Source organism: Marmota monax, unplaced genomic scaffold, assembly GCF_021218885.2.
Source record: "Marmota monax isolate L192 unplaced genomic scaffold, Marmota_monax_Labrador192_F-V1.1 WCK01_AAM20220418_F8-fsc00015, whole genome shotgun sequence".
Lineage (NCBI taxonomy): Eukaryota > Metazoa > Chordata > Mammalia > Rodentia > Sciuridae > Marmota > Marmota monax.
Genome location: NW_026692194.1, coordinates 16,720,730 through 16,746,096, shown reverse-complemented (window position 1 = coordinate 16,746,096; position 25,367 = coordinate 16,720,730). Strand labels below are relative to the sequence as shown.

Here is a 25,367-nt window from a genome sequence, read left to right as displayed (position 1 = left end):
TAAAATGTAGAATCAAATATAAAAGTTAATTTGAATTTTTGGTACTATGGATGGACTGCCCCCCTACCACATGTTCATCAAGGGGCCTCTACCTCCGCCTCCTCCATGGCTCTTGTGACTTTAAGTGTACTTTATAAATTTCCATCCAGCAACAACACGATCAAAGATGTGCAATGAATCTTTTCTTTCCTCTCCGATAAATATCTTTGGTCTTAACTAGCTAAAAGTGTAGCAAAAGACATTTAATTTTAGCTGCAGGGTATCCATTTTCTGTCACACAAAAAAATAAATATACATAAAAGTAATAAGATCTCATAGAAAACAGTGTGGGACACAGCCATCTGACTTCAATTTTCTGAAATGCAAGGGATTGCAATTAACTCCCTTGTTATGATTAGCCTGTTGGAGCTGAGTCCCCTCAGTAAATTATAGCACTCACAACAGCCATAATGGTGTCACACACTAAATATTATTTGTCCTCTGATTTACAGTCCTGCAGATGAGTCATGGGACTTGTGGATTAATAATAAGGAGAGCCAAGTTCAAGATTTGGCTTTGTCCTGTAATAATGTGCTTGCCTATTGGACCTTATTAGCATAGGTATTTGTCAGTTCTAGGATGAGATACTTGCCTCAGGAACAGTATTAAAGGGGATGCCAAAAACTCAGTGATCATGATATGTAACATTCAAAACAATACCTTAAAAGTAAATCTCTGTCTTAAAAATAAACATTTAGGGGCCGGTGGTATACCTCAGTGGTAGAATGCATGCTTTACATGCAAGAAGTCCTAGGTTTAAATATCAACAATGAAATAAAATGAAATTGATGATAAAAATATAAACATTAATAAAGACAGAACCAGTAGCAGCAACATGCTGAGCTTAACTGGAGGCTGCATCAAAAGAAAAATTAATACTGATGCTGCCTTTATTTAAATTTTTGATATTTTCTTCATCACAGATTGTTTGCATTATTTTTTTACGTTTTTAAATCTTGAACTAAAATGCCATTTGCCTCAATTACTGAGTTATTTGTTTGTTTTTTTGCCTCCTGAAATTTTGTGCCCAGATAGATGCCTCACTTATCTCACCCTGGTCTCTGTGTTATTAATTTATCACCAAAACAGTTGGCATAGGGAAGCACTATGCTCATCATTTGTTCCTGCTGCCACAAAGAAGCATACTTTCCTTCTGGAAACCCATCACCTCTTACACTCCCAAGTCCTCTTCCTTCTCATTCCTAGAAGAGGGTTTATTTGTGTGCAGCCCTGGAAAGCCCTCTGGATGGTCCACCATCCAGCACACCAGGAAAATAAAGAATGTTTGAAAGACAAGTAAATTTCATATATTTTGCTCAAATCAAGGAAGAGTAGCAAAGAAGGCAGGTATAAAAAAGTCAAGTTTTCCAACTGAAGGATCCCTGTGAATCTTTCTACATATATCTTACCAATATAGGTAAATCATCACTTCTGTACAGTTAAAATTCACAGAAGGATCAAATCATTAAAGTCAAAGAAAAATAATTGCACAAATATATCAAAATATATTTTACTATAATGTATAACTAAAAAGAACAAGTTTTAAAAACATACTGTCCAGCCTCAAAAAAGCAAGTAAACAAAATTCTGAGCTCCAGTATATCGAAGAGTCACCTGTCTGACCTTCTCAATTTGTGAACTACTCTCCTCAGAACACTACAGACTCCACAAAGGGAAGATCCATGGTTTCTCGCTTACATGTGTTTGATGTCCCATGTGAAGATGCATGGGATCTTAACTACTCTCACATGCTTTACTAAGAGAGAATTATCTCAAGGTGCATGGATGGGTAGAACTTTTAAGCCCGAGCAATGACATATGAAAGAGCTTTCACAGCAAATGAGCAAGGTGTGTGGCAGGGAAAATAGGTTTAGGGTGAAGGCATCTGTGGCAATCTTTCCACCTTGAGATTGGCAAGAGGAGACATCTTCAAGAGAAGGCCACTCAGGACTAGAGAGAGCCCCTGTTCTGCCCTCTCCCCCTCTGCACTGCTTCCTCAGAGGTTAAACGGTCCGGGAACAACATACTGACTTCTTCAACTTCATAATCCCTTTAAAACTTATAGTTTAGGTTATCTCATTCATAAGGCCTGAGACATATATTGCATTATATCACATTGATTGATCTTAATTGAATACCATACTGCATTGATCACCGAAACACATGGGATAAAAGAAAAGAAAACCTGCACCGAGATACATGGTTTCAGAAAAGCCATCAAAATAATGGTCCAAATATGCAAGGACAATGAGTTGCATGATGTACCCTAGATTTTTGTAACATAAAAACTGTACTATCCTATGCAGTTGCCCTTGGTGACTATTATGTCATACTTTAGTCTTATAGCTACATAGTACATTTAATACTTCCTTTCATTTTTTTCTCTTTATCTCTTTTCCTTCCTTTCTTCCTATCTGCCTCCCTCTTTCCTTTGTCTGCTCTTTTATTTATTTATTTTTTCCTCATTCCTTAACACAAGTATAAGCCCACAGCAAATCTTGAGCAGTTCTTCTTGGGTGTTGAATTGAAAACATCCTTTAAACAGAGAGAAGACTAATTGTAGAATTATGGGTGATTTTGCCTTTCATTTTTTCTGTTTTTAATTGTTTACAAGTACACTTTTTTCCCATAATCAAATAAAAATATTTCAAGCCTTCCAACTCTTTATCTTACAGGAAAAGCCTGACTCTACCTCATCTGATTTGAGGAAAAATATCCTGCATATGAACAAAAACTTGATACAATATATAATCTGGAACTTGAAATTCCTTTATTTTTTATTAATTAAAATTGTCTTGGCTATTAGGCTATGTTTTAGATCTCTGTGATAAAGTCTTCAACTGTCATGCAATAATCCCTCAAATGCCCATGCCAATAGGGCTACACACTTAACATTTTAATTAAAATAAATGGAAATTCTGCCATTTTTTTTCTTGGTCCTACCACAAATTTAGAATGTAATCCTTCCTAGAGAAAGGTGGACTTGAAATCAAATACAAATACATATCTCAAAAGAGAGCTCCGTTTACATCTAGGATTTTCTTCATTTTTGTTTTCAAGAATAATCAGAAATATCACATGTGCTCTATTAAAGATGCATTTAGCTAATTCCTTTGTGGGTGCTGGGAGATTAGTAGCAAGGCTTAGAAAGTTACATAGTGAGCAGGGAACATTATAGAGCTACAGATATTTTAAGAGTTCCCTGAATCTACTATCTATCCAGCTTACGACTTTTTACAATCAAAATAAAAATCCCACCATAAATGAAATAGAAAACTTCACTAATTTCCATTCACCAATGATGGTAGAAGCCCCCCATGGGTTATTAAGTCTGAGAGATGTGTGAACAAACATGATAATAAGCAAGCAAAGTGTATCATAAAATATACTGTGTTCATTTATTGTGACAACTGGGGTGTAATTATACTAGGAAATGTACTGCACTTTAGTCAGTGAAAGTAATAAAATCTGAACACCAGGAGACCTTTCTCGACTCTGTGCTATTATACTACTTTTGAGGAGGTGAACGATCTAAAAATATGGGAGGAATGTTCACTTTCATAGATCAGCAAAGTGGGGGTTAGTCAGATTCTCTTGTAGTCTTATGAATAAAACCTCTGTTTTTTCCTCATTAAGTGTGGATATAGTGCAAAAGAACATTTCTCTCAATTCCTGGGTAATTATAATGCCTTGAAGGTTTATAGATTACCTGTGCTATTCATTTCCCTTTCTTCCTTCAATTAAAGAAATAGGGAGAGAAAAAAAAAAAAAAACCTCACCCTATTGTATTGATAGTGCCTTTGCAAAGCTGAAAACAGAAAGTCAAAGGAAATTTGGAGAAAGATAAGAAAGCAAAGGTCCCCATGGGAGATGATGAGGTTGCCAGACGCTGAGTGGGTGTAATGATTAGAGCATTAATGGAGGTCACTATGAAAAATGAAAGAAACACGTAATTTCAGATTAGGAAATTCTCTGCTTCCCAGAGTGAACTGCTATTTAGGAAAGTATAGTTAATTGAATTTTATGACACTTTTTACAAAAATTAAAATGCATATATTTTACTACCCTAATAGTTTTATTGCTACTCTGAGATTTATGTGTAGTGATACACCAAAAAGCATATGCAACAATCCACTAAAGAGCACCGGAGTGGATTACTATGGTTTCCTTTTGTGCTTTGGCAGCCGACAATCAAGATCATAATTACAGGACTGGAGCCACCTGCCAGCTCAATGAACAGAACCACGTGGCTCCACATAAAATAAGAGCAATTTTAACATTAAAAAGAAAATGAGTGTTAAGCCTTAGGGGCCTTCCAGGACAGCCTATGGAAAGCTGGGTATTTATTTTTTCTGAACAACAAATGACTAATTCTTACATTAGCCCCTTTTATTGACGCAGGAAGAGTAGGGTCTGCCAAGGCTTTTCTGGTTACACTAGAGTATCTAATGAAATGAATGCCTGCATTCAGAGTTGCTTGGGAAAGGATTGGTGAATCCAGAGCTCTTGTGGTAGATTCTAGGTAAATTTCAGATTTGAGCATTTATTCTGTCCAACATACATAAGCCGGAACACAGGGATTGGCCCTCACTTGATTAAAACCACTGTGTTGAATTTGCTATACCACTGGGGATTACCACAAGTCAATGAGATAGAAATGGTGAAGTCAGGAAAGTGAACCGCTCAAGAATTTTTTGAATTAGGAATTCTAATATACTAAACAACCTGATCTACAAACAATGTAACGTTTTCCTCTGAGTTCCTCTAAATATCACTTTCTCTGAGGAGTTTTACCTTGGTTCCTTAGTCTTCCTGATCATCCCTTGCTCTCCACCCTAGCACGCTTCTATTAGCACAGCACTTCTTACAGGTTAATGTGCATAGGAATCATCTGGGATCTTGTTAAATGCACAGCCAGGGTCAGTAGGTGTGTCGGTGGGGAGGGGAGTCCTGTGAGTTTGTATCTCTAATGAGTTTGCAGGTACTGCTGATTCTGCTGGTCCTCAGAATATATTTTGAAAAGCAAGGTATTAAAGCTTTTCTTAAAATGTCATATCATAATCTATACAATTCATTAGTCATTTCTTCTTGACTATGAGCTCCCTGAAAGCAGAGACAAAGGCAGCATCTCAATAGATCCCAATTCTAGAATGCCTACCAGTTTGGGGGAAAAGTAGAATCTTACCATATGGTATTACCCTTAATTCTCATAACAATCCTAAATATCTGTAATTATGTTCCCATTTTACAGATGAAGAAGCTAAGTCTCAAGCGACGTTGATCAACCTGGCTATGGTCAGAATACAATTCTGGATCTATCTCCCAAGTCTGTGTTCTTTTCTTGTGCCCCCTAAAACCGCCCCTTGTTCACTTCTGTATATGCAGAGTGTGGAGCATCTGTGAGCATTTTATCTATAGGTTTCACCTTTGCTCACATTAGCTCCCTTATGTGGAATGTTCTCCCTGCTTCTTCCTACCCAATTAAAATCCACCTCACTCTTGATTGCTTCCACTTAGCTCCCTGGCTCTTAGGTTTTTTCTCTCTTCTGAATGCACACATAGCAATTGTTTGCATCACACAAAGAGCATTTAAATTGCTAGTTATGTTATGAAAAAATGTATTTAATTCATCCAAGAATTACTTATTGAGTATGTTCTAAGCACCATTTGTGGTTGCAAGCATTTGCAATGATACGTGGAACAAAACATACAAAACTCCCTGTTCTCCTGGGTCTTGGGGATCATTTCCCCAGCTAACATGAAAACTGATAGGGAGCAGGATTCCAATCATTTTACTTTCTGTATTTCTCACCGTGTTTTATTCATAATAGCTGTTCAATTAATAATGGTCTCTGATTTGGGTAATTTACCATGTAGATGTGTTCCTAATACACAGGAGAGTCCGAATCACAAGACTTCTCTTTTCTCACAAATGACCTTATGAAGTGAAATGCTGCTTTTGTGCTGTTCCTCATTCTCTAACAGTGTTTTAGGTCAGAAGCAGAGATACTAAGGTTACACATGGTGCGATTATCAGACAGAGAGAGAGAATGCACCAAAATTAAATCACAGTAGTTCCCAGCATAGCTACATTATCTGTTCAGGTATATAGAAATTTCAGGCACCTTGATGAAAGGCCAGTCTCACCAGCAACGATGATTTTCTCCTTTCTACACACCCAAACTATAGACTACAGAAAAAAAGAACCCTCCTAACTAAAAAAAAAAAAAAACTACATTCTTATAATATCATGATTTTTTTTTCTTTAATAACATCCCAAATTTGTGCTATCTTAAATAGGGAATGCATGTATTTTTCTGGGTTATTCAGAATGCTCTACATTTTACTTTATAAAAAGCAGCAATTTCAAAATCTGCTCATGCACTAAAGCTATACAAAGGTTTTCTTTTTGAAGCTGCAGGCTTTGTAAAGTTTCATTAGGTGTATTGGTCTCATGTGTGTATAAATACATGTACATGTCTATACACACACATATGATGCAGACCAATAGATGAATGACTTAGAAGGAAAACTAGTATTAAATCTGCTGTGTATCCTTTCCTTCTGATTTTTGCAATTTCGTACATTGAAGAAACCTACATGTATTAATCTTGTGTCCATTTTAAACATGTAAAATAGAAATGTAGAAATTCACATGCTCCTTCTCAACTTGGCTATGTTGTTATACATTGGAAAACTTCTTGATGTATTCTATGGATGGAAGACCATGCAATTTGAAGTGAGTTCCAGTTCTTATTAACATGAGGCGCACGTCATCACCTTGGATATAGCTTTTGTAAAATGGGGGTCACCGTTTCTTCACACAAGGATGTTATAAGAAAAATTCTGATATAAAAAACATCTAACATATATAGTAGGTGTTCAGTTAGTAATGGTTTTCCCGACCATACTGACAATCTTGCATTCCTATTATATTATTCTTTTTAATCATTAAACCCCATTATTTAAGTACCAATTCATAATCATATTTAGCAAGTACACAACTATGATTCCTACATTGGTAAATACGTTCAACTTAAAGTAAATTTGATGGAAATAGATATCTGAGAAGAGCTATAAATAAATATCTGGAGAAACATAAAGAAACAAATAACTGAATGAAGTCTTTGCCCTGTGTTTTAGGGTAAATTCAGGTTTCCTTTCTAAAAAGAGGAAGACATACCATTAATCAGATTGCTTTTTCCTGGTCCTTCCTTTTTATAGGACTTGGCAGGAAAGGTGTTTGGCTAAAATATAGCTTCAGATTAGTGGGTGTGACTGAGCTGTAGCCTGCATCCTACAAAAGCCTTAAAATGTGAGTAAAAATAGGTCTGAGGTTTGAATAGAAATAAGAAAACAAGAATATAGTGACAAAAAGTCATAGACCCTTAGAATTCTAGACAAAGCAATCAAATTCTTCCTTTTCAAATGGGGAAACTGCAGAGTGCAGTGGCACATGCCTATAATCCCAATGACTCAAGAGGCTGAAGCAGAATGATTTCAAGTTCAAAGCCAGCCTCAGGAACAGCGCGGTACTAAGAAACTCAAGAGACCCTGTTTCTAAATAAAATACAAAGAAATGGGGCTGAGGATGTGGCTCAGTGGTTCAGTGCCTCTGAAGTCAATCTCTGGTGCCCCCTACAAAATAAAATAAAATAAAATGGGGAATCTGAGGACCCTGTAGCTTAGGTCCTGGCTGAAAAAAAAAATCTTTGCATGTGAATCACATGTGATTAAAAATAATCAAGAAATATTAAGATCTTATTGGACATGGATTATTTGCTAACGAGAAGGAAAACTAGAGAATTACCAATAAGTTGGGATCACATTTATTGAGTGAGTAGTATGTAAAGATGGCAAATTTTTTAGGCAATGAAAACAGATGACATCTGAAATGTGTCTTATGTGAATGGCACTTTTGACAATGGTTCAGTGGACTCTCATTTCTTCTAGGTTCAAACTTGCTTACAGAAAAGAATACTACTTCATTTCCTATCTATACAAATTATCATAATATTGCTCCAAAGAATCCAAAAAGATAAGAATAGAGGGATTGGATTTGGTCATTCTCCTCACACTATGGGGAAAAAATTGGTTTTGAACTAGATTTTTCACAGCATGACTGGTATGAATGGAAACTCTTCAAACCTTCTCAAGATTGCCCTCCAACCGAGGAAGCTGATAATCAGAATGGAAATTGTATTTTTTTCATATTACCATGTATGAAACACTCGAGAGTTTATTGAAACCCTCAGAAATGAAGTCACATTTTAGTCATAAAAAATTTCTTAGGGAGAATTTATTTTATTTTATTCCATTAAAAAAAGCCTTTTCTTATCTGGAAAGCATAGAACTAAGAAAAACAGATCCCATTCCTAGAATTTCTAGCTCAAGAGTTCTGGGCTGAAATCTGAGAATATGAATTTGTAACAAATTAAACCGACAATGCTGATACAGGTATCACAGTTTGGGAACTACTAATACTACTGAGGTAGGTCAACTTCTTAACTTCTTTTTTTTTTTCTTCAGATATTCTACTTCTAGCATTCTAGCAATTTATATTTAAAACTTTCTTTCTTTTTTTCTCAATCCTTCCAACAACCAAATAAGTTCTATTTCTGATGCTTTCACTATGGTCTCAGCAGACAGGTTATCATGTAGGTAGACTGGAAGGTAGGAAATAGTCATCATCCTTTAAGGCTGATTCCCAATATAGTCCAAAAAATACCAAATCCAAGCAATTAGGCAAAATGAGCATCTTGGTCTTGGGACAATTGTGCATAAAAATGACATCCTTTGCAGATTTCATATAGAAAGCTAAACACCAATATTTTTAATTTCATCTGTACAACACCAAGTGGATAGTTGGCCCTTGTATAGCTTTTGCAAAGGGAACACTTAGAGAATTCTTCAAGGACATTGGTGCACTAAAGCCAGGCACACAGTGATACACTATTATTAGAGAAACAGTATCATTTTCCCCAGAGATATGATGTTACTGCCAGAAAAACACTGAAATATTGCAAAATCTTAAAGTGCATATAAAAAAATCAAATAGGTAGTGTAGCATTTCATAATGATGTGATTATTCCTGCAGGTATCAGCTAATTAATGAGTAAAAAGTAAAGTGAACAAAAAGTAGTTATCTTGATATGACAAAAGGTCCTAGCATTTGTCAAATTTAATGTGATAATATATAAAGCAGGACTTCAGTGGAATTGAAGAACAGAGAAATTGATGTTTTCTAAACCCATCATCTTTCACAGTGTGTATGCATGTGCTCGCCCGCATGCACACACTCACACACATTTACTCAAAGTACTTCTTAGCTATATATAACTCGAATCACTGGGTCTTTACTAGCAAGAATAAAGATAATGAAAAATGCATTTATAGTAATATGATACAGCATAATAAATTATTCCTGCCAGATGTTACATGGTATGTATATATATTTTTAAATAAAGGGTAGGAATAGGCAGGAAAAACACCACACACACACACACACACACACACACGCGTGTGTACACAGTTAACTAATGGAGGCTTTGAGACACCAGTCTTCAAATATTACCAAGCATTTGACATGGGCTAGGCACTGTAAGAAATATTGTCAAAAACAGAAGAACTGGATGTAAAATGTAGTGAAAAAAAGTCGTACACAGGTTGACACCTTTTAACAGTACATGTTTGGCCTCCAAAGCAGAAGAAATCACCCAAGAGCAAAGACTGTCCTATTCTGGTAAAGTTGACCTGAACTAGGTTATCTGCATGGGATGCATTTCCTTAGGCAGAGTAGAAGTAGGGGTGGTGAAGGACAATCCAGAGGAGGGGGTCATTTGGCAGAGACAAAACCACATGAACACTCCATGAGTAGTACATCAGTGTGTTATACACATGCCTATATCATATAAGTTGATGCCCGAGCATATAAGGAAAAACATGCTGTGGAGGCGCATTTGTTGAATAATATGATGGAGAACGTAAATGTTGAATGAAAGCATGAAGGACCAAGCATGAAGCCAAGGAAATGAGGATCAGTAAGACCTACTGACACCATTAGGAAAGGAAATACTGGGGTAGCAAGGAGAGGAGTTTTCAGGTGATCCTAAAACCATAAATGAGAGCTGGTACAAAGAACTACTCCATTTGGCTTGATGTTGCCATAGCTTTCAGGGACTAAACTAAAAACAAAAATTATAATCATCATCATTTTGCTTGCTGGCTCTGAATTTCAGAAGACAAGTTGCATTCACGACTCAGGCAGCAGCCTCTCTTACTGCATGCCATAGATCACTTTTAGTTCCATGAGATTTAATTTTAAGAACCTTAGGTTTTATCTTTAGCACTTCAACAACACTGAAAATGCTTCCAGGTTTTGATTTACAGAATTATTGTCACTGTCAATAAAAGGAATGTGCCTGACACACCAAATCCAGTTTAATTACTTCTGTGATGTCTCCTGCGGCTGAGAGGAAATGGTATTTCTCTGACACTTTCCTGTTTTTAATTTAGCAAAATGGGACACTTCCCCTGAATAGGGCCTAGGAGAGCAGATTCATGATTGATGCCATCAACACGGACCCCACAGTTTCAGCAATGCTCCAACTGTGCAATGATTACATAAATCTGGATCCTCAGTTCTGGATTCCTTCAAGTTGTACATTCAAGTGACCATCGAAGACTTGGTGTACAGCTGGTCGCAGTGCCACATGCATATAATCCCAGCAACTCAGGAGGCTGAGACAGAAAGCTTGCAAGTTTGAGACCAGTCTCAACAGCTTAGCAAGACCCTAAGCAACTTAGCAAGACCCTGTCTCAAACTAAAAAACAAAAATGGCTGGGGATGGCCTTAGAGGCAAAGCACTCCTGGATTCAATCCCCGGTACAAAAAGAAAAAAAACTTTGTGTGTAAACATGGCTGGTATACTGGGCATTGTGTCATAATCTGGAGAATTCAATAGCCTGTTTTTACCCAGTAGTATTCACAGTGTCAGCATTGTCCTGAGCTATTGGAATCCAGATGAGGCCTTGAACACTTCCAACAGGAGGACTGCCAAATATCAAAATACACAGTGCACCACTCAGTTAGAGAAACCAAGCAAAATATATTCTTTATTTTCTGCTACATATTCCATCTGTTTGTCTTCTTAAAGGGTCATATGTTATATATTTATAAGAAGCATTCACACCTACGTGAACAGTTTCCACCGTCTCCTTCAAATGCAGCCTCCTCCTTGTTCATGACCCATTTTTTTTAAAACATCTTTCTTTATCAGCTGATCCTTTTATGAAACTTGCTCCATTCTGAAATTATTTCAAGTTAAGAAATGCCTTTGTACCTCCCAATCTCACCCAATCCTGGGGAGATGAAGCCTCACACTCTCTAGGTCATTTTCTGAAAGATGTGAATTTAGATCATTAGAGTCATTAAAATCATACACTCCATAACACCCAGAGCTAACAGATCATTCTTGTATTTTATGCCGCTGTTGAATGCTACCAGAGAGGTAAAAATGTATAACAGCACAGAGCTGGAGAGAAGACTGTAATTCCTCCCCATAAAAGAATTCTACCCTTTTTAATTGCTGCAGTAAATCTCGTTAAAGACACAGAATGCTTTGTTCAGGAGGGGAAAAAAAGGATCACTGGACAAGAGGCATCTTCTTCACAGTAACATTTTTTCCCTTATGATGTGAATTATCCCTTAATGCAAGCACAACGTTATTTTTATCTTGACCTTTTCCTGGACTCTACATTTCTTGAGAGCTTTCTTTCCCTTCTCTACAAATACGAAGGGCCCATGGTCATTACTATTAATCTCTGTAGTAATTTTTCATGCCCTGGGCTTCATGCATTTTCTTATGTTTCTCTTATATATCTTCCAAAGACCTTCAAGGACCATATTGCTAACCTCTGATGTGGATTTATTTTCTTTCTGCTCCCACAACTGAATAAAGGAAAAGCTGAAAGGTAATTAACATAATGAAACACTTGGAACACATTCATTGTTCAGCACGACACTGAATCTGAGCTGCCCGTTTCCCATCATAAAAATACATTGTGGATCTGATTTAAGCCAAGGAACGTTAGGTGATATTTTGCCTGATTTCATGATCAAATATTAAATTATTATTTTTGAAAGGCTGTCACAGAAAAATCACAGAAAATTCCCTTCTCTCTTTCTTAATCAGTACCTTTTTATAATAGAACTGCAAGTTAGTGACAGTGTGCTTCAACAGCTCACCTTGAATTTTTAGCTCCTCTTTAGAAGTGGCAACGAAATAGTTGAGGGGAAGAATGTGTTTCAGGCAGCACAGTGCTTAAAATTAAATCTAAGAATTTAAGAGTCAGAAGAGCATGAGAATAAATTGCAGCGTTAGATTCTGCTTATTATTAACTTCTCTTTGGAATTTTTCTGCTGGGGAACTTCCATAGCACTGACATTGAAGGTACCTCTTTTTGGATGGACTATGGGTGGAAAGTAGAATATGCTTTTAGAGACAGACTTACATTCCAATTCTGTTTGTGCCAATAATTAGCCATTTTGACCCCAAAAGTTACTTAAGATTATTTCTCAATATTCTCATTTTTTACATTAAAATAAGATTTTTTTGAAAATGAAAAATGTGAAATTTTTAGAATATAAACAGCATGCATGTCATACATATTAATCCTGTTTTTAACAGCAAAATATGTTGATATGATCTACATAAAAAATTTTTATAGTTCTTGTACACAAGAGAAGTATATAAACCACCTATGCCAGATCCAATCTTCCTTTTAAATCCAATCAAAATTATATTCTTTTCAAATAAAATATTTCATAAAGTTCAAACTAATTATGTTTAATCTTATACTCCTTCTTAAGGGGAAAAAAACACATGATAATTTGATTTCATCAAGTGGGGGAAGTATTTTACAAATTATTTTCTTCACATATCTTCTTAACAAATGGATATTAAGTTATTTATTATTTATACATATTTAATATCATGCAGAATTCTGAAAATTCATCATGATTTCTCTTCATTTTGTTCACCAAACCTTCATAAAATCCACATTAAAAACAAAAATAAACCTAAGACATGAAGTTTCAGAAATCAGTACCTATGATTAAGGCTGTATCTCCACTCTAGCCTGGATTCTGCACCTGCAGTATTGCTATGGGTGGGAGGCAAAGTGACAGATCTTGGCAAAATGTACTCACACAGAAACAAAAGTATCCAGAGGGAGACTGTGGTCATAGATCCATTTGAAATAGTATCTATGAAAATTAGAACCACAGTCACCCCTTCAGGATAGTTAACCAAAGTGATTGGCAAAACTTTTTTTTCACTGTAGCTCTGGTTAGTTGAGATGGATAATATTCACCACAGTAATGCAAAAGGGAAGGCCAGCTTCATGTTTACCTAAGATTTGTGAAGAAGAGGACTAGCACAAGAGCCAAATTAAGGTCCAACATGGTCAGAGTTTTCATCAACTCAGAAAAAAATAGAGGACAGCAGGTAAAGAAAACATCCCCAGTAAGCCTTTCTCCTTGATTTCTTCTTTTCTTTTTTTTTTAATGTAGATAGGTCTTCATAATTCTCAACTTCCCTGTTTCATTGAGCAAATAATCTTCTTTTGTAAAAATATCAATATCCTACTTTTGTTCTTTTTTTTTTCTTTTTACTTATATATGACAGCGATTTCTGAGAGCCAAAATGGCAGCATGTACATAAGGTAAAAGGCAACTTAGAGTTATGGATGGCACAGCTGTTGTACAAGGCAGCGAACTGATGTAGATAATTGAAATGAAGCAAAGCTCTGTTCTACTGTTTTGAGATTTTTCTTCCCACTTCTTACATAAACATAGTCTATACTATGATCTAGCTGCCTGAGTGCAATATGAAAATACCAACAGTTCCTTTCATGTATCTATTTTTATGATGTCTATTACCAATAAGAAGAACAAAAATAAATTTATATAAAATATGAGAAGATAGCACTTCTTTTATGTATTACATTTCTCTGCCATGTATTATGCTTTCTTTTCTGTCTTTTGTTGCATTTTCTGGCTGGCTATGAACAATGTTTTAATCCTTTATAGTTTAACCTGAGACAGATCTGACCCTGTTCCCCACAGATAAATTCTCTGAGGTATTATCAGTAAATATTGCTTATAAATTGCTTTAAAAAGCTTAAGGACCATCATTTAGAAATGCTTGAGTGATTCGAGGTTAATACGACTCATTACAATTACAATAAGTATCTGTCTATGGATATAGCTAATTGTGAATTTAGCCCTATATGGTACGAACAGCAAGTCAGTCCACAACTTAATGCTATTGGTAACTCAAGGAGGGAAAGAAATTTATTATGTTATTACTTGGATATACTTTTTTCACATATATTATGATTCACTTCCATTACTTTGAATATTTGATTCTCTTTTCAAACAACAAAAGAAGATAAGAAACAAAGCTTAAGATATTTATAAATGCCATGGTAAAAAAAAAAAGTCAAATGTATTTTATCCTTGCTTCTGTGAATATTTGTAATTCTCATACAAAAGATAGAATGAATTTGTATCAGATTTTCTCTTGACCAAGTTTAGAATTCAGAAAATAGTCTTTTTATTAGCAGAGCCCACACCCTCCTAAGTTATAGCACCAAAAGAACAGCATTATGATGTATTACTCCCTTATGGTAACAGACATCCTTGCAGCTGAACTGTAATTTGGCACACTACATTTCCATTCTAATGTAATGTGACAATGTTATTATGTTCGCTATTTTCCATGTGATCATAGCCATATTCATCTTCTCCAACCTGACATTAAATTAGCTAATATGGTTATATTCTATTCTGGACCAATGGGAAAAAGCAGAAAAGAATTACTGAATAACATACTGATTTGATGATGATGAGTGATGTGCAAGCATGAATTGGTGATGTGTAGATGTTACATAATGAATGTAAACTCAGCACAGACCTGACATACAGTAAGCATTTGATAAACCATCAACCCAAGAGAAAGTTCACAAATATTTACAACATAAAATAATATGTGCGACACACTATTGCCCTAAGATTTCCAAAGAAGAAAAGGTAATACTCAACTCAGAGAACTGAAGAAATTTCCATGGGATAAAACAGTTTAAGTGGAAGTTGAAAAGGAAGTGATACTCTTTCAAGCAGAGATAGTGAAAAGAATGCAATCCAGGTGGAATGGGAGCACTCCCCAGGTGGAAAGATTAGCATATGTAATGCTGAGGAAATTGGAAAGTGTAATGCTGTACAAAAAGCCATGAGTAAGTAAATTGGCAGTAACACACCATATGGACAAGGATCTGCAATAGACAAGTATGAAAAATGAAGGCCAGGGTCAGAACATGAAGGTTGATGAACTCCAGACTGATGAATCTAGAGAGTAGTGTTGACCACTGAGGATGCCCCAGAAATTGTTTTGAAAGGTTCATGCATTCAGTCTACATTGGTTTAATGTGTTGCTATTATCACCAATTACATGCAACATGCTATACAAAATACTGGGCTTATGAGCTAAAAGGAAGAAAAAATTTAAAAGGAAAAAAAAATGTTGTTTCAGGAGAAGTACATAGTCTTATAGGGAGATGAGATATAAGAAACTATAAAGTAGAAAGTGATGATTTGTCAAATAGTAAAATATCCCTAAAGAAGTCAGAGGAGGAAGAATATGCCTGTGGTTGAGAGAATCAGGAGAAATCAGTGACCTTTCAATCAGGGAGAAAAGGAAGAACAGAACTAGGAGAATGGTCCAGGATGGACTGGAGGAAGGAGGGAGGGAAATGAGGAAACAACCAAGAAAGGACTTCAAGAAGCGATATGCAGATCTGAAATTTGGCAGTGTTGAGTATGCAACACTACATGCCCCGCACACGCCATTTTGGTTAATGTGTGGGTCACTCAGATGGCAAATTTCCATGGAGGAAAGCATTTCTTACAAATGCATTTCTTCCAAATAGCATTTGGCATCACTGCACAAGTGCCTCTTTCTTGAAAACTTCTTTTCAGTTCAATTAATTAGTATGATTTATCCAAGATTACACTTGCATACTATAAAGTATTCCCATCTTCCCATTGTTAATTATATCTCCAGGCTAATATAAATAAAAATTTCTAGTTACTATAATCCATTCCTTGGGAATTATCAGATAGATGACATTTAGAACTTGCATTTTGGAGAAAGATTCTCATGTTTAATGTGGTGTTTTCTTTCCCATATTAAAAATATTTGTTCCTATTTCCTTTTCTGTTGTTGTTGTTGTTTCCTATGAAGTTGAAGACTATAGTCCCAAAATTATGAATTATAAACTACATTAGAGATATAACTTCATTAATAAACAAAATGCCCTATATGGCTTTATTATAAAAAAGAAATGTCACTCTCTATACAGAAAAGGAGTTTGGTAAAATTCAATCACATTAATTCTATTTGTGCATCTTATAGAGAAACAGTGAGATGTAGACATAAGACGTATTTGGATTAATTTAAAAAGTGAGGAAAATGTGGCAAAATACTTCAAGCTTCAACTTACATGTCTTCAAAGTAACAATTACTATTGTACCTTCTACTAATTATAATCGATATACAAATATTACTTTTAATATTGATTTTTGCTTACATAGCCTAATCACCAGAAAATCCAAGATGAGAATCATGGAATCATTTCCCATTTCCAGAAAACCCAGTAGGAGCTAATGATTTAATCAAAATGCATGCATTCCGAGAGCTCTCCAAAGCAATTTTAATGCTGATTTGTGCAAGAGGCATATCAGAAGACATATTTATTGAATGACATTTACCTATTTACAAGAAAATAACAAATAGCTTTATCATTGTGATCATTACTACTATCACCCAAGAGCAGTATACAAATAGTTTTCTGTAAAAAGCGATTTGGACAGGATGATACTCAGGGTTGGATCTTGATGTTCTTTTAGGAAAAGCCCAACAAATACTTCCGGAAAATTGTATTCTTCATATTTAACTGGTATATGAGGATGCACAGTCTGACACAACCAAATGGCAACTGTTTTGTAAAACATGGAAACTAGATTAAGAAAAATTTGGCAGAGAATGTTCTTTAGCAAAATGAAAAATATTTTCATACCATAAAGCCCTCTCAACTACCACATGTAGTCATACATCTGTCAGAATCATATTCAGGACTAAAAATTTGCCATAATAAAATCAACAGAATTTGATTTCTATGATTTTCAGAATTTCAGTTGATTTTCAGAATTTCAGTCTTCTGGTCCTCCTGGAAAATAACTATGTCATTTTCTATGGGACAGGGACAAATGCAGGAAGTTACTGCTCTAGAGATGTATATGCATATTGTTATTAAAGCATTTATAAGGGTTACACATTCTTTGTTTTTTGCTTATATTGGTACTTAGTGAGTCTTTGCTTAAAATTATTTATGTAATTCAAAATAGAGTTATTGGTTTTAAGTGTGATTTGTTTTTCAGAAATACAGTGTTTGCAATACAAATAATATATTTTTATTGCTTCAAGTTTACTATAATTTGATGGAAGATAACACTAATAAAATGGAGAAAGATGGTTCTCAATCTCTGATGGCCTGGGCATTGCAGACTTCTTCCAAGTATAAATTTACTCTTTAGTAATACATTAATTGCTTGCTTTTATCGTCAATATTTTGGATGGGAAACTGTTGAACCATATTTCTAGGCCTCCACAACTCAGTTCAATGGAATATTTCAGTTTGACTCCACCTTTGACAGTGTGATATACATATCAACTGACATGAATAAAGTCCAAATTGACAAAGGTCAGAAAGAACAAACTGTAGACATTATTTAAGTCCACACTCAAGTCTACCCTCTGCTGTGAAACCCCAGACTTTTAATCATGGCATTCCCTCTCCCATAACCTAGAACATTAGCTTTGCAAGTTGTAGTATTTATAACATAAAGCATATAATCTACTTTGCAAACAGGAGGCTTTGTCAGGGATATTCTTTTAATACAGCAGAAGGAAATGCGTTTTTGGAAATGCTTTTTGCGTTTTGATAAAGTGCTTTAAAACAAGACGATTTGAAAGTTAAGAAGCAAAACTTTGTCCTAAGGACCAATTAATTCCACCATGGCTGCTATAATATAGATAAGACACTAGCAGGTATGATCTGATATAATGCAAATGCTGCATTTCATTGTCATTCTTACATCAAGGGATGAAAGAAGAAAATGTGAGGGGCCAAAAAACAAGGGAGAGTTCTTGAAGGACAAAGATTAAATACATTGTTTTTAAAGTGAAGGCAGAAGTGGACTTAGATATAGAAATACAGAAAAAATGTAATTCTTGGAGCCAGTCACCAAAATCACAGTCCTGAAGAAATGATCTCACAAAATTAAATGCAATTTAATATAAAGCACTACGAAGTTTCAAAAACTAGAGGAGAATCACCAAATATAGGAAATGAAAAAAGTTCCTTTGAACAACAAGACTGTTAGTCAATGAAAAAAACCAAACAAACCTGCACTTGAAATCTAAAGAATCATCATCATCACAGCCCTTAGCTAATGATGTCCCAGAATAATAATTTAATATGTGGGAAATGTCCTTCCTGTAGAAAGAACTGCTTCTCTTGGTTATGAAAGCTCAAGTGCATAGAACATAAGGACTCCCAGTTTTAGATGTTGAATAAGGAATGGTAGCTAGGAGTGACAAGGTACACTGCGGTACTCACGGTCATTGCAGAGTGGCCCACTGAAGGAAGTCATGCTACAGTCACAGCTGAAGCCATCCCACTGCTGTAAGCAGACACCTTGATTGGAACACGAGTCCTCTTGGCAGGTTGTGCTGGGCCCTGTGAAACATTCCAAAGGAAACTTGGGTTTTTAAAAACAATCTAAAATATTTTACACGTGAGCTAGATCACATAGAGTAGTTGCCAACACCTCAAATTACATGTCCAAACCAGTTGTGAAAGTTCTAGCTCACACACCTGAATTAGGAGCTGAGAAGCTGTAACATGAAGGTTTTCTTAAGTTTCAAGTATATGACAAAATACACGATAGTAATAAACTTAACCAACAAATAGTAAAAGCAAGTGCATAGCTTCCAATATGATCATGGTAGCAGGTAATCTCACTCCATCATCAATAACTCTCTGTCACCATTTGGATTTTTAGAAAATGAATGGATCTCCTTAACTTCAGACCAATGAAATAGAAGCACCATGAAAAATGGAGATTATAACTTCATGAAATTGAGATAAAGATTGGCAAAATAACCAAAGAGAGTTATACAGAAATGCCCTAGAAGTTCCAGATGTTTCCCTGCACAAACTATGGATAAAGTTATGATTGCTGGGTGTTTTGGATAGGTATGTTGGCAAGTATCAATTCACATGCTTTAACGATCTCATGCAATTAAACAGAAAATGAAAAACTCCAGATAGATGGCATGCCCCCATTGAACATACAAGTCAAAAGAATGCTAGTCTGGTTCTAAAGAATCATAACTAGAACACTGGAAAACAGAGAACTAAAGAAGTATGATTGAAGCACTAAAGGCAATCACTATACAAACAAGTTCAAGACTGAAAGCCTTATGCAAACTCTGCTGCAAAAGGAGGTTTCAAGAAGGGAAAAAAAATGAAATTGGAACCCAAATAACAGTTACAGCAAAAATGTAAAAAACAGTTATTTTAGGTTTTCCACTGTGTAGTATGGGGTTTCAGTCTTGTTGAATACACACAGGGCTATCTACCTTGCAAGTCAGCTTTCATCAATGCAACTTTGTCAGCAAAATAAAAAAAAAAGCAAAATATAGTAAATGTTAGTAAGCAATACTGAAATGGGGCAAACACAGAAGAATGTTCAGATTCAAAAGAGCATGCTGCTGTCAAGGGGAGAAAATGCTATGTACAGCAAACAAATTAAATTTAACAGCCATAAATCTTAAGAGAAGCCAAAATGAGAAAGCGGTAACGTATTAGAACTGTACTGTACATATGTGCGTATATGTATGTGTGTGTGTACATAATGGTTGATTGAGCCAATGATATGTAATAAAGGAAAATTAAAAGGGTTATTATAATTTTTCCTCTCTTGAGTAAATATGAATGCTTTACCAAATAGACTGTGTTGCTTTTTTGGAACATGCAAGTACCATTTTTCTTGTGTAATACAATGTGGACTGCAGTCATTAACAGACCAGTTATTCCTTTCTATGTTTCCCTCCCTAGGTCTTTTATATTTTTCTTGCAATTAAAGCTTAAAACTGTCATACCAGTTATTCACTGCCAACAGTTGGACTTTATTATAACGTCAAACTACCAAAATGCATGTATCTTTTGAAATGGATAAAAGTAGTGAGGATAGAAGAAACAAACTGTAAGATAACTCTCCTTAGAACAAATTCCTTTGTAAGATTTCAGTATGGAATATTCATCTTTCCTCTTTCCAGTTAGGTGTACACTACTCAAGGACTTCAGAGTTATGTTCATATGAACTACACCTTCACAATGGTCTTCAGCCCTAACAAACTGCCTGATGAATAATTATTACAGTAAAGATTCACATAAAAGGGATAGCTTTGGGTAGGAAGGGAATGCAATCCAACTAAATAGTTTCCAAATGTAAATTAAAGATATTTTCTAATAAACAAGATTTTTAGGTTTTCTGAAAATATAAAAATAGATGCCAGCCTAATTGGATGCTACTAATAGTGACAGGCTTTAAGGTACTTACTTTACTGATTAAAACTGAATTGCCTCTGTAAATTGATGTTGTAAAATGGGTTTTAAACATAACCCTTACAATCACATTTCTATGGGAACTTTCTCAATAAAGGTACTCTTCATAGGAAATGACTGGATTTAGCCTTATCTAGGTGAATTTTCACAAATTCAGAAACCATGATATTATAAATTCTGATTATATGATGATATTAACAATAATAATAATAATAACAATAATAATAGTTTTTAGAAGTAGCAATAATAATAATAATCTCTTAGGTGCAGGGAGCCTGAATAGACGTAACCGTTACTCAACTTTGTGTCAAAGTACTGAGCATTACTGAATTGCTCAGTTTTTATGGTTGTTCCAACCTATGAGAGGTAAGTGGCCTATAGATCTTTAAGACTGAGAATAATCAGCGTTTTTTTTTTTTTTTAAATAAAGTCTCTCAAAGCAACCCTCTTTGGTACACTCCTTCCTAAGATGAGGGCAGCAATCCTCACACAGGCCTGATGCTACCTGATCAGATAGTTATTTGCTCTCAGCCTACACAGCTGAAGGACAGACAGGAGCAAGAACTGATGAACAACTAGAGTCTTGCTGTTTTTTGTTTTTTGGTTTTTTCCAAAAAGCATCAGCAATGCAACTGTGAAACAATGCTAAACTCTAAAAATAGTAAAACTGCAACCCTAGAAATTAATCTGCCCACATTGTAGAAATGCAACTCAGAATACCTGCCAAACCTTGGTGAGCACAAACCCATCCTTTATTTTTATTATTGTTTTCATTATCACAACAGTCTTTTTATATTCAGGTATTATAAGAGAATGCATGCCTATGCCTGACAAGACACATTTCTCAAAGTACTCACCTTCTAGAATAATACTTAAATACTGACAGGCATTTGCACAAGACAGAACCTTGAATTTATTTTCCCCTTTAGTTACATAATGTTTCTTTTATTTTACCACTGACTAAAATTGGGAACAAGCCAAAGGACATTTGTATTAAGTGATTTAAAAAAAAATATGTCTGAAAAGGAGAGAAAAATAAAGGAAAAAATTATAATACATGGAAATCAAAGGAACAATAGGGGATGATCGTTAGATGCCTGGGCTTTCAAGGAAGGTAAATTGAGTTTGAAATACCTGTCATTAGGCATCTAACCTTAGGGTTGTCACTCTACCTCTCTGAGGCTCAATCTACTCATTTAAAAAAAAAGGCAATAACACCTGACTTATAGCCTTTTGAGGATTTAAATAAGAGAGCATATGTAAACATATTAGCACCATTGCTTAATAAATAGACAAGTATTTCTGTCACTTATCAAGTAGTCTAGGACTGAATGTTGTGGGTCTACAAAAAGATGATGAAATTTTTCACCAACTTTTTGTACAGAAGTTATCTTGACTTTAGTGAACCTGATTATTGCCCTCTAATTTTTGTTAAATAAGCAGGAACATGCCGTCCAAAGCAGTAATTGTCAAAGTGTGGGTGCTATAACATCACCATCACTTGGGCACTTCTTAGACTTAAATTCTAGGGCTCCCTACCAGGCACCCTGGTTCTGGTCTCTGAGAATGTGGATTTTAACAAGGTTCCAAGTGATTCTGATATAAGCTAAAGTTGGAGAAACATTAAAGAGACTTTGACAGGGTAAGGTTTTACCCCTAGCTGATATGCATTTTATTTTTTTAAAAAATTAACTATTGCCCACTGAAATAAGTTAGAAATGAAAGGTATCAAGTGATTTTTAAGGAAAGGCCAAGAATTTTTTTGCATGCCAGGAGCTTAGAGATTTGTGGGTCTCATTGGGTAGGAATGATGAAAAATGTTGACAAGTTGTTATTTGATTGCTATACTATTTCTATTATTATGGAAATTGATTCCAATGTGATTTGAATTCATGCTGCATGAGATAACTGTCTTTCAGGAGATAATTTATGGGTATCTACAATTTAATTGCTACTCCCAAAAACACCTGACTCTCATCAGGTCTACTTAGGACAAATACATAAATACTTAAAGTTGTTAACCTAGATATTGGAAAGCAAGAATCAGGGAAGTTTCAGGGTAGAAGGGAAGGGGCATGTGATAGTCTAAAAGTAAAGAGAAAGGGTGTGAAAAGGAGTGAACATTATTAAGGCTCAGACATGTAAAGCCTATGGAAAGAACCAATATTGTTCTCAACTGAATGAATTAAAATGTATAGATGGTAATTTAAATCCACCAAGACATTGTGGAATTAATCATCCTAACCAAATTGCTTACTAGATCAGGTTGGAGAACAACACCAAGTTCATTACTGCAACTACCCTGTGTAGAACTTCTTACTTCCCTAATCTTCTCTTGTACCCTCTCATGAACATCAGCTGTCAGTGGCTGTGTCTGTCTGTCTATCCTTACCATTTCTTGTAGATGAGGAAGCACTTACAAAGCAACTTGTATAGAGCCTTTTTTTTTTTTCTTTTGTGATGCTGGGGACAGAACCCAGGGCCTTATGCATGGGAGGCAAGCACTCTACCAACTGAGCTATATTCCCAGCCCCAAAAGCCTATTTTTGAAAAACATTTTCCAAAAACTACACAGGACCTTTTTCTTTAAAGTAGATCAATATATAATTTCTCACTAATTAAGTCACCTCCAAGAACTAAAGTCATGTCCACATCCTTGTCTCCATCTGCTTGAAGTAATTTTTTCACTTAACAATTTTATTGCCTCTATTGAATTGGTACAAAGAGAAAACACATATTTTCTTTTTGTTTTACAAAAGTGTTCTGTCAAAATTTGAAATTAAGAAAATAAATATGGTGATAATATTAAAAGTGAATTCAAATCAGACACAGGTGTGTGTATCTGCAATCCTAGCTCCTCAAGAGGCTGAGGCAGGATCCCAAATTCTAGACCAACCTCAGCAACTTAGGAGAACCTGTTTGTAAATAAAAAACAAAGAGGGCTGAGGATGTAGTTCAGTGGTAGAGTGCCCCTGGGTTAAATCTCTGTTACCACCAAATTTGATTCTCCTTTATTTTTTCAGCACAATTTGAATTTCACCTAACTTTTAAGAGAAACAGATGCTTCAGAAAGGAAAAAAAAAAAAAAAAAAAAAAAATATATATATATATATATATATATATATATATATATATATATATATATATATATGTTTTCAAATAAAAACTTTCCAGGTACTTAGGTAATTACTAAATATAATGACATTATTTTGGCCAAGAATTAATGATTCATCATCTTCCAGGGGATAGGAATTCACATTTGCTTCTTCTTCTTCTCTCCTAGGAAATCTCCTTGTGGATCAAACATTCTCAAAATGGATCAAACTCTGCTCAACATTAAAAGAGAGCAGCAACACATCCACAGCAAAACAATTCATGATGATATTACACTACATGGATGGAGAAGAATTGGCTCAAATAATCTGAGGTGTTGATGTGAAAATTATCTAAAATGAAAGCAACAATCAAAAAATACTCCTACAGATCTTGATCTGATAGCGCAAAAGAATAGTTGAGTGCATTTCTGAAGTGTGAAATATGAGCCTTGGATAATATAAAAAATATATATTTTTTTTTGCCAAACAGATAATACATTGGATGCACTCTTATTTCCAGGTACACACATATCAAACAGTGATTTGAGAATGGGGTATCTGAACTTTATGGTTATTTCATAGTCCATTGAATGTAGATTTTTCAAAGTGGGCTCAAGTTGATTAATACTGGAGTAAATATATTTTTCTAGTTTAAATGGGGTATCTAGTTTAAATGGGGTAAGTTATAAAATGTGCATAGCAGAACTGATTAACATGCTAATTAGGTGAACTATAGAATGCAAAGGAATGGAAAATAGCAATAGTCAGTGCATTGATCTACTGAGAGAAATTAACTGGGTGTGTCCAGAGAAGGTGGGTTGCTGGTGGAGTGCCCTTTTGGTTTATATTTTATCTATGATTTATATTTTATCTCTCTCTCTCCCTCTCTCTCTCTCTCTCTCTCTCTCTCTCTCTCTCTCTCTCTCTCTCTCTCTCTCTCCTTCCTGGTTCCATGTCTTGTTCTGCTTTCCTCCTCTACACCTTTCCACCATCATGATCTACCTCATCTCAGGCAAAGCAATGTAATTGGCCACAAGTGAACAGAGACCTCTGAAACCTTGAGCCCCAAATAAACTTTTCCTCTTCTTTGTTGCTCTTGTCAGGGCTTTGGGGGCACAGCAACAAAAAAGTTGATTTAAATGCATGGATAAGAATTTCTAAGTTCTAAGAGGGAGTTCTACCAGTTAGCAGAATTTTGCTGGCTAGTGAGATTCATTCTCATTTAAAGGTGGAATTAGAATAATGTCAAGGGTAATGAAAAAGATCTAGTACCTTCACATCCTCTCTCAATCTGTCCATTGCAGAAAAGAGCATCTGAGATGAGGTCCGGAAGCCGTCCATTTAAATCAACCGATGCCAGGCAGCCTTGAAAGCCTTCCTTGGCATGGACGAGTTTTGGCAAGGATTTGTATGTTTCTTTAGCCACTCCTCCTATATACAAGTCACCTGTGGGAAGATCAAAGTCTTTGTCACAAAAGT

General features: G+C 35.3%; 1 protein-coding gene across 29 annotated transcripts in view; it reads right to left on the bottom strand.

Moving 5' to 3' along the window:
- Nrxn1 (neurexin 1) overlaps positions 1 to 25,367 on the bottom strand; it is a 1,098,127-nt gene that overhangs the window by 499,904 nt on the left and 572,856 nt on the right. For 28 of the 29 annotated variants that reach the window (XM_058573180.1, XM_058573183.1, XM_058573188.1 and 25 more), the window contains 2 exons: positions 25,161 to 25,334; positions 18,781 to 18,900 (listed from right to left, as the gene is read on the bottom strand). In XM_058573180.1, the coding sequence (XP_058429163.1) occupies positions 18,781 to 18,900; positions 25,161 to 25,334 (294 nt within the window). Of the gene's footprint in view, positions 1 to 18,780; positions 18,901 to 19,782; positions 19,833 to 25,160; positions 25,335 to 25,367 lie in introns of those variants that run through there. The other variant, XM_058573225.1, reaches the window with a different exon arrangement.